The following is a 9,482-nucleotide window of genomic DNA, read 5'->3' as shown; positions in this document are numbered from 1 at the left end:
GGAGTGGTGTGTGTGTGTGTGTGTGTGAGTGAGGCCTTACTGTCGTAGGAGTGGTGTGTGTGTGTGTGTGTGAGGCCTTACTGTCGTAGGAGTGGTGTGTGTGTGTGTGTGTGTGTGTGAGGCCTTACTGTCGTAGGAGTGGTGTGTGTGTGTGTCCTTACTGTCGTAGGAGTGGTGTGTGTGTGTGAGTGTGTGTGTGTCCTTACTGTCGTAGGAGTGGTGTGTGTGTGTGTGTGGCCTTACTGTCGTAGGAGTGGTGTGTGTGTGTGTGTGTGTGTGGCCTTACTGTCGTAGGAGTGGTGTGTGTGTGTGTGTGTGTTACTGTCGTGGAGTGGTGTGTGTGTGTGTGTGTGTCCTTACTGTCGTAGGAGTGGTGTGTGTGTGTGTGGCCTTACTGTCGTAGGAGTGGTGTGTGTGTGTGTGGCCTTACTGTCGTAGGAGTGGTATGTGTGTGTGGCCTTACTGTCGTAGGAGTGGTGAGGTTTCTTCTTATGAGATGCCACGTCCAGATCGGTCTCGTTCCATTTACCTTGGTTCTTCGGTCTCTGCATGCCTTCATCTGAAGAGAGAATAACAGTCATATTAACTCATTCAGAGTACTGAGAGAGTCAATGTAGTGGCACATACTAAAGAGTCAATGTAGTGGCACATGGAGTCAATGTAGTGGCACATACTAAAGAGTCAATGTAGTGGCACATACTAAAGAGTCAATGTAGTGGCACATACTAAAGAGTCAATGTAGTGGCACATACTAAAGAGTCAATGTAGTGGCACATACTAAAGAGTCAATGTAGTGGCACATACTAAAGAGTCAATGTTGTGGCACATACTAAAGAGTCAATGTGGTGGCACATGGAGTCAATGTAGTGGCACATACTAAAGAGTCAATGTAGTGGCACATACTAAAGAGTCAATGTAGTGGCACATACTAAAGAGTCAATGTAGTGGCACATACTAAAGAGTCAATGTAGTGGCACATACTAAAGAGTCAATGTAGTGGCACATACTAAAGAGTCAATGTAGTGGCACATACTAAAGAGTCAATGTAGTGGCACATACTAAAGAGTCAATGTAGTGGCACATACTAAAGAGTCAATGTAGTGGCACATACTAAAGAGTCAATGTTGTGGCACATACTAAAGAGTCAATGTAGTGGCACATACTAAAGAGTCAATGTTGTGGCACATACTAAAGAGTCAATGTAGTGGCACATACTAAAGAGCCAATGTAGTGGCACATAGAGTCAATGTAGTGGCACATACTAAAGAGTCAATGTAGTGGCACATACTAAAGAGTCAATGTTGTGGCACATACTAAAGAGTCAATGTTGTGGCACATACTAAAGAGTCAATGTAGTGGCACATACTAAAGAGTCAATGTAGTGGCACATACTAAAGAGTCAATGTAGTGGCACATACTAAAGAGTCAATGTAGTGGCACATACTAAAGAGTCAATGTAGTGGCACATACTAAAGAGTCAATGTAGTGGCACATACTAAAGAGTCAATGTAGTGGCACATACTAAAGAGTCAATGTAGTGGCACATACTAAAGAGTCAATGTAGTGGCACATACTAAAGAGTCAATGTAGTGGCACATACTAAAGAGTCAATGTAGTGGCACATACTAAAGAGTCAATGTAGTGGCACATACTAAAGAGTCAATGTAGTGGCACATGGAGTCAATGTAGTGGCACATACTAAAGAGTCACTGGAGTTAGTGGCACATACTAAAGAGTCAATGTAGTGGCACATACTAAAGAGTCAATGTAGTGGCACATACTAAAGAGTCAATGTTGTGGCACATACTAAAGAGTCAATGTAGTGGCACATGGAGTCAATGTAGTGGCACATACTAAAGAGTCAATGTAGTGGCACATACTAAAGAGTCAATGTAGTGGCACATACTAAAGAGTCAATGTAGTGGCACATACTAAAGAGTCAATGTAGTGGCACATACTAAAGAGTCAATGTTGTGGCACATACTAAAGAGTCAATGTTGTGGCACATACTAAAGAGTCAATGTAGTGGCACATACTAAAGAGTCAATGTAGTGGCACATACTAAAGAGTCAATGTAGTGGCACATAGAGTGCACACACAAAGAGTCAGAGTGCCACAGTGGCACAAACTTCTACAGATGCACAATCGAGAGCATCCTGGCGGGCTGTATCACCGCCTGGTATGGCACATACTGAGTCAATGCCCTCAACCGTAAGGCACATACCAGAGGGTAGTGAGGTCTGCACATACTAAAGATCACCGGGGGCAAACTAAAGAGTCCTGCCCTCCAGGACACCTAGTGGCACATACCCAATGATGCACATACTAAAGAGTCAGGAAGGCCATAAAGATCATCAAGGGCACATCAACCACCCGAGCACATACTGCCTGTTCACCCCGCTGTCATCCAGAAAAGAGCAATGAGGTCAAAGAGTCAGGTGCATCAAAGCTGGGACCGAGAGACTGAAAAACAGCAATCTATCTCAAGGCCATCAGACTGTTAAACAGCCACCACTAACATTGAGTGGCTACTGCCAACACACTGTCAATGACACTGACTCTACTCCAGCCACTTTAATCATGGGAATTGATGGAGAAATTATGTAAATATATCACTAGCCACTTTAAACAATGCTACCTTATATAATGTTACTTACCCTACATTGTTCATCTCATATGCATACGTTGATACAATGTACTGGCTATATCATCGACTGCATCCTTATGTAATGGCACATGTATCACTAGCCACTTTAACTATGCCACTTGGTTTACATACTTATCTCATACTAAAGAGTATGTATATACTGTAGTCAATATCATCTACTGTATCTTGCCTATGCTGCTCAATGTACCATCACTCATTCATATATCAATGTATGTACATATTCAATTATCCCACATACACTGTGTATAAGACAGTAGTTTTTTTGGAATTGTTAGTTAGACATACTAAAGAGTCAATGTTATTACTGCATTGTGGCAACTAGAAGCACAAGCATTTCGCTACACTCAATGCATTAACATCTGCTAACCATGTGTATGTGACAAATAAAGAGTCAATTGATTTGATTTGATTTGATTTGATTTGATTTAGAGTCAATGTGGTGGCACATACTAAAGAGTCAATGTAGTGGCACATACTAAAGAGTCAATGTAGTGGCACATACTAAAGAGTCAATGTAGTGGCACATACTAAAGAGTCAATGTTGTGGCACATACTAAAGAGTCAATGTAGTGGCACATACTAAAGAGTCAATGTAGTGGCACATACTAAAGAGTCAATGTAGTGGCACATACTAAAGAGTCAATGATGTAGTGGCACATACTAAAGAGTCAATGTAGTGGCACATACTAAAGAGTCAATGTACTAAAGTGGCACATACTAAAGAGTCAATGTTGTGGCACATACTAAAGAGTCAATGTAGTGGCACATACTAAAGAGTCAATGTAGTGGCACATACTAAAGAGTCAATGTAGTGGCACATACTAAAGAGTCAATGTAGTGGCACATACTAAAGAGTCAATGTAGTGGCACATACTAAAGAGTCAATGTAGTGGCACATACTAAAGAGTCAATGTAGTGGCACATACTAAAGAGTCAATGTAGTGGCACATACTAAAGAGTCAATGTAGTGGCACATGGAGTCAATGTAGTGGCACATACTAAAGAGTCAATGTAGTGGCACATACTAAAGAGTCAATGTAGTGGCACATAAAGAGTCAATAAATGGAGTCAATGTAGTGGCACATACTAAAGAGTCAATGTAGTGGCACATACTAAAGAGTCAATGTAGTGGCACATACTAAAGAGTCAATGTAGTGGCACATACTAAAGAGTCAATGTAGTGGCACATAAAGAGTCAATGTAGTGGCACATACTAAAGAGTCAATGTAGTGGCACATACTAAAGAGTCAATGTAGTGGCACATACTAAAGAGTCAATGTAGTGGCACATACTAAAGAGTCAATGTAGTGGCACATACTAAAGAGTCAATGTAGTGGCACATACTAAAGAGTCAATGTAGTGGCACTAAAGAGTCAGTAGTGGCACATGTCAATGTAGTGGCACATACTAAAGAGTCAATGTAGTGGCACATACTAAAGAGTCAATGTTGTGGCACATACTAAAGAGTCAATGTAGTGGCACATACTAAAGAGTCAATGTAGTGGCACATACTAAAGAGTCAATGTTGTGGCACATACTAAAGAGTCAATGTAGTGGCACATACTAAAGAGTCAATGTAGTGGCACATACTAAAGAGTCAATGTTGTGGCACATACTAAAGAGTCAATGTAGTGGCACATACTAAAGAGTCAATGTAGTGGCACATACTAAAGAGTCAATGTAGTGGCACATACTAAAGAGTAGTGGCAGTCAATGTAGTGGCACATACAATGTAAAGAGTCAATGTAGTGGCACATACTAAAGAGTCAATGTAGTGGCACATACTAAAGAGTCAATGTAGTGGCACATACTAAAGAGTCAATGTAGTGGCACATACTAAAGAGTCAATGTAGTGGCACATACTAAAGAGTCAATGTAGTGGCACATACTAAAGAGTCAATGTAGTGGCACATGGAGTCAATGTAGTGGCACATACTAAAGAGTCAATGTAGTGGCACATACTAAAGAGTCAATGTAGTGGCACATACTAAAGAGTCAATGTAGTGGCACATACTAAAGAGTCAATGTAGTGGCACATACTAAAGAATGTCAATGTCAGTGGCACATACTAAAGAGTCAATGTAGTGGCACATACTAAAGAGTCAATGTAGTGGCACATGAGTCAATGTAGTGGCACATACTAAAGAGTCACTGTAGTGGCACATACTAAAGAGTCAATGTAGTGGCACATACTAAAGAGTCAATGTAGTGGCACATACTAAAGAGTCAATGTTGTGGCACATACTAAAGAGTCAATGTAGTGGCACATGGAGTCAATGAGTCAATGTGGCACATACTAAAGAGTCAATGTAGTGGCACATACTAAAGAGTCAATGTAGTGGCACATACTAAAGAGTCAATGTAGTGGCACATACTAAAGAGTCAATGTAGTGGCACATACTAAAGAGTCAATGTTGTGGCACATACTAAAGAGTCAATGTTGTGGCACATACTAAAGAGTCAATGTAGTGGCACATACTAAAGAGTCAATGTAGTGGCACATACTAAAGAGTCAATGTAGTGGCACATAGAGTGCCACATATAAAGAGTGCCACAGTGGCACAAACTAAAGAGTCAAGATGGCACTAAAGAGTCAATGTAGAGCATCCTGGCGTCAATGTAGTGGCACATACTAAAGGTAGTCAATGTAGTGGCCATACTAAAGAGTCAATGTAGTGGCACATACTCAACCGTAAGGCACATACTAGAGGGTCAGTGAGGTCTGCACAACGATCAATGTAGTGGCAATACTAAAGAGTCAATGTAGGGCACATACTAAACCCAATGAGTGGCACATAGTCAATGTAGTCAGGAAGGCCATAAAGATCATCAAGGCACATCAAAGAGTCAATGTAGTGGCACTGCCTGTTCACCCCGTGTCATACTAAAGAGTCAAGTAGTGGCACATACTAAAGAGTCAATCAAAGCTGGGACACATGAGAGACATACTAAAAATGTAGTGGCAGCTTCAATATCTCAAGGCCATCAGACAATGTTAAACAGCCACATACTAAAGATCAATGAGTGGCTACTGCCAACACACTGTCAATGACACTGACACATACTAAAGAGCCACTTTAATCATGGGAATTGATGGCAAATGATGTAAATATATCACATACTAAAGAGTCAAACAATGCTACCTGGCATATCAATGTTGGCACATACTAAAGAGTCATCTCATATGCACATACTAAAGAGTACTGTACTCACATATCATCGACTGCATCCTTCATGTAGTGGCACATAGTCAATGTAGTGGCACTAGCCACTTTAACTATGCCACTTGGTTTACATACTTATCTCAATGTAGTATATACTGTCACTGATATCACATACTGTATCTTGCAATATGCTGCACTGTACCATCAATCATTCACATATATCCTTATGTACAATTCTTTAGTCCCCTTACACTGTGTATAAGACAGTAGTTTTTTTTTGGAATTGTAGTTAGATTACTTGGCTACTAAAGAGTCAATGTTACTGCATACTAAAGTCAATGTAGTGGCACATACTAAAGAGTCAATGTAGTGGCACACTCGCATGGCATCTGCTAACCAAAGAGTCAATGTATGTGACAAATAAAATGGCACATGATTTGATTTGATTTAGAGTCAATGTAGTGGCACATACTAAAGAGTCAATGTAGTGGCACATACTAAAAGTCAATGTAGTGGCACATACTAAAGAGTCAATGTAGTGGCACATACTAAAGAGTCAATGTAGTGGCACATACTAAAGAGTCAATGTAGTGGCACATACTAAAGAGTCAATGTAGTGGCACATACTAAAGAGTCAATGTAGTGGCACATACTAAAGAGTCAATGTAGTGGCACATACTAAAGAGTCAATGTAGTGGCACATACTAAAGAGTCAATGTCGTGGCACATACTAAAGAGTCAATGTTGTGGCACATACTAAAGAGTCAATGTTGTGGCACATACTAAAACTCGTAGTGTGTAAAAATGTATACATACCGTATGTACACTATGTATAAATATATACTGTATGTATGTATGTATGTATGTATAAATATATACTGTATGTATAAATATATACTGTATGTATGTATGTATAAATATATACTGTATGTATAAATATATACTGTATGTATAAATATATACTGTATGTATGTATGTATAAATATATACTGTATGTATAAATATATACTGTATGTATGTATGTATAAATATATACTGTATGTATAAATATATACTGTATGTATAAATATATACTGTATGTATGTATGTATAAATATATACTGTATGTATAAATATATACTGTATGTATGTATGTATAAATATATACTGTATGTATAAATATATACTGTATGTATAAATATACACTCTGTATGTATCTATAAATATGTACTGTATGTATAAATATACACTGTGTATGTATGTCTTATATGTACAGTACCAGTCAATAGTTTGGACACCTTCTCATTCAAGGGTTTTTCTTTATTTTTACTATTTTCTACATTGTAGAATAATAGTGAAGACATCAAACCTATGAAATAACACGTATGGAATCATGTAGTAACCAAAAAAAATGTTAAACAAATTATTCAAAGTAGCCATCCTTTGCCTTGATAACATCTTTACACACTATTGGCATCTCAACATTCTCTCAACCAGCTTCATGAGGTTGAATTCCTTTGAAATGCTTTGAATTTCAATTAACAGGTGTGCCTTGTTAAAAGTTAAATTGTGGAATTTCTTTCCTTCGTAATGCGTTTGAGCCAATCAGTTGTGTGACAAGGGATAGGTGGTGTACAGAAGATAGCCCTATTTGGTAAAAGACCAAGTCCATATTATGGCAAGAACAGCTCAAATAAGCAAAGAGAAACGACAGTCCATCATTACTTTAAGACATGAAGGTCAGTCAATCCAGGAAAATGTCAAGATCTTTGAAAGTTTCTTCAAGTGCAGTCGCAAAAAACCATCAAGCGATGAAACTGTCTCTCATGAGGACCGCCACAGGAAAGACTCAGAGGTACCTCTGCTGCAGAGGATCAGTTCACTAGAGTTACCAGCCTCAGATTGCAGCCCAAATAAATGCTTCACAGAGTTCAAATAAAAGACACATCTCAACATCAACTGTTCAGAGGAGACTGTGTGAATCAGGCCTTCATGGTTGAATTGCTGCAAAGAAACAACTACTAAAGGACACCAACAATAAGAAGAGAGTTGCTTTGGCCAAGAAACATGAGCAATGGACATTAGACTGGTGGAAATCTGTCCTTTGGTCTGATGAGTCCAAATGTAAGATTTTTGGTTCCAACCGCCGTGTCTTTGTGAGATGCAGAGTAGTTGAACAGATGATCTCAGAATGTGTGGTTCCCACCGTGAAGCATGGAGGAAGAGGTGTGATGGTGTGGGGGTGCTTTGCTGGTGACACTGTCAGTGATATATTTGGAATTCAATGCATATTTAACCAACATGGCAACATGGCAACATGGCTACTGGTTTGTGCTGAGTGGAATCCCCATTTGTTTTTCAACAGGACAATGACCCAAAACACAACTCCAGGCTGTGTAAGGGCTATTTGACCAAGAAGGAGAGTGATGGAGTGCTGCATCAGATGACCTGGCCTCCACAATCACATGACCTCAACCTAATTGAGATGGTTTGGGATGAGTTGGACAGCAGAGTGAAGGAAAACCAGCCAACAAGTGCTCAGCATATGTGGGAACTCCTTCAAGACAGTTGGAAAAGCATTCCAGGTGAAGCTGGTTGAGAGAATGCCAAGAGTGTGCAAAGCTGTCATCAAGGCAAAGGGTGGCTACTTTGAATAATTTTTGTTTTAACACTTTTTTGGTTACTACATGATTCCATATGTGGTATTTCATATTTTTGATGTCTTCACGATTATTCTACAATGTAGAAAATAGTAAAAAAAAATAAAGAAAAACTCTTGAATGAGTAGTTGTGTCCAAACTTTTGACTGGTAACTGAAAATATTAATAAACAGGAAAATCACATTTGTCTGCAAAATACAGTACTACACAGGCCCTTAAATATAGTACTACACAGGCCCTTAAATATAGTACTGCACAGGCCCTTAAATATAGTACTGCACAGGCCCTTAAATATAGTACTGTAAATATAGTACTGCACAGGCCCTTAAATATAGTACTGCACAGGCCCTTAAATATAAATATAGTACTGTAAATATAGTACTGCACAGGCCCTTAAATATAGTACTACACAGGCCCTTAAATATAGTACTGCACAGGCCCTTAAATATAGTACTGCACAGGCCCTTAAATATAAATAAATAGTACTGCACAGGCCCTTAAATATAGTACTAAACTGGCCCTTAAATAAATAGTACTACACAGGCCCTTAAATATAGTACTGCACAGGCCCTTAAATATAGTACTACACAGGCCCTATAGTACTACAGGCCCTTAAATATAGTACTACACAGGCCCTTAAATATAGTACTGCACAGGCCCTTAAATATAGTACTGCACAGGCCCTTAAATATAGTACTGCACAGGCCCTTAAATATAGTACTACACAAATATAGGCCCCCTAAATATAGTACTGCACAGGCCCTTAAATATAGTACTGCACAGGCCCTTAAATATAGTACTACACAGGCCCTTAAATATAGTACTGCACAGGCCCTTAAATATAGTACTGCACAGGCCCTTAAATATAGTACTAAACTGGCCCTTAAATATAGTACTAAACTGGCCCTTAAATATAGTACTGCACAGGCCCTTAAATACAGTACTACACAGGCCCTTAAATATAGTACTAAACTGGCCCTTAAATATAGTACTGCACAGGCCCTTAAATAT

General features: G+C 39.2%; 1 protein-coding gene across 3 annotated transcripts in view; it reads right to left on the bottom strand.

The window, feature by feature from the left end:
• ppp1r13l (protein phosphatase 1, regulatory subunit 13 like) overlaps positions 1-9,482 on the bottom strand; it is a 67,115-nt gene that overhangs the window by 11,427 nt on the left and 46,206 nt on the right. For all 3 annotated transcript variants that reach the window (XM_042297754.1, XM_042297755.1, XM_042297756.1), the window contains one exon: positions 464-559. In XM_042297754.1, the coding sequence (XP_042153688.1) occupies positions 464-559 (96 nt within the window). The remainder of the gene's footprint in view (positions 1-463; positions 560-9,482) is intronic.

This window comes from Oncorhynchus tshawytscha, linkage group LG14 (genome assembly GCF_018296145.1).
Source record: "Oncorhynchus tshawytscha isolate Ot180627B linkage group LG14, Otsh_v2.0, whole genome shotgun sequence".
NCBI lineage: Eukaryota > Metazoa > Chordata > Actinopteri > Salmoniformes > Salmonidae > Oncorhynchus > Oncorhynchus tshawytscha.
The sequence above is the reverse complement of the archived record's forward strand: the minus strand, read 5'-3'. Positions and strand labels throughout refer to the sequence as shown.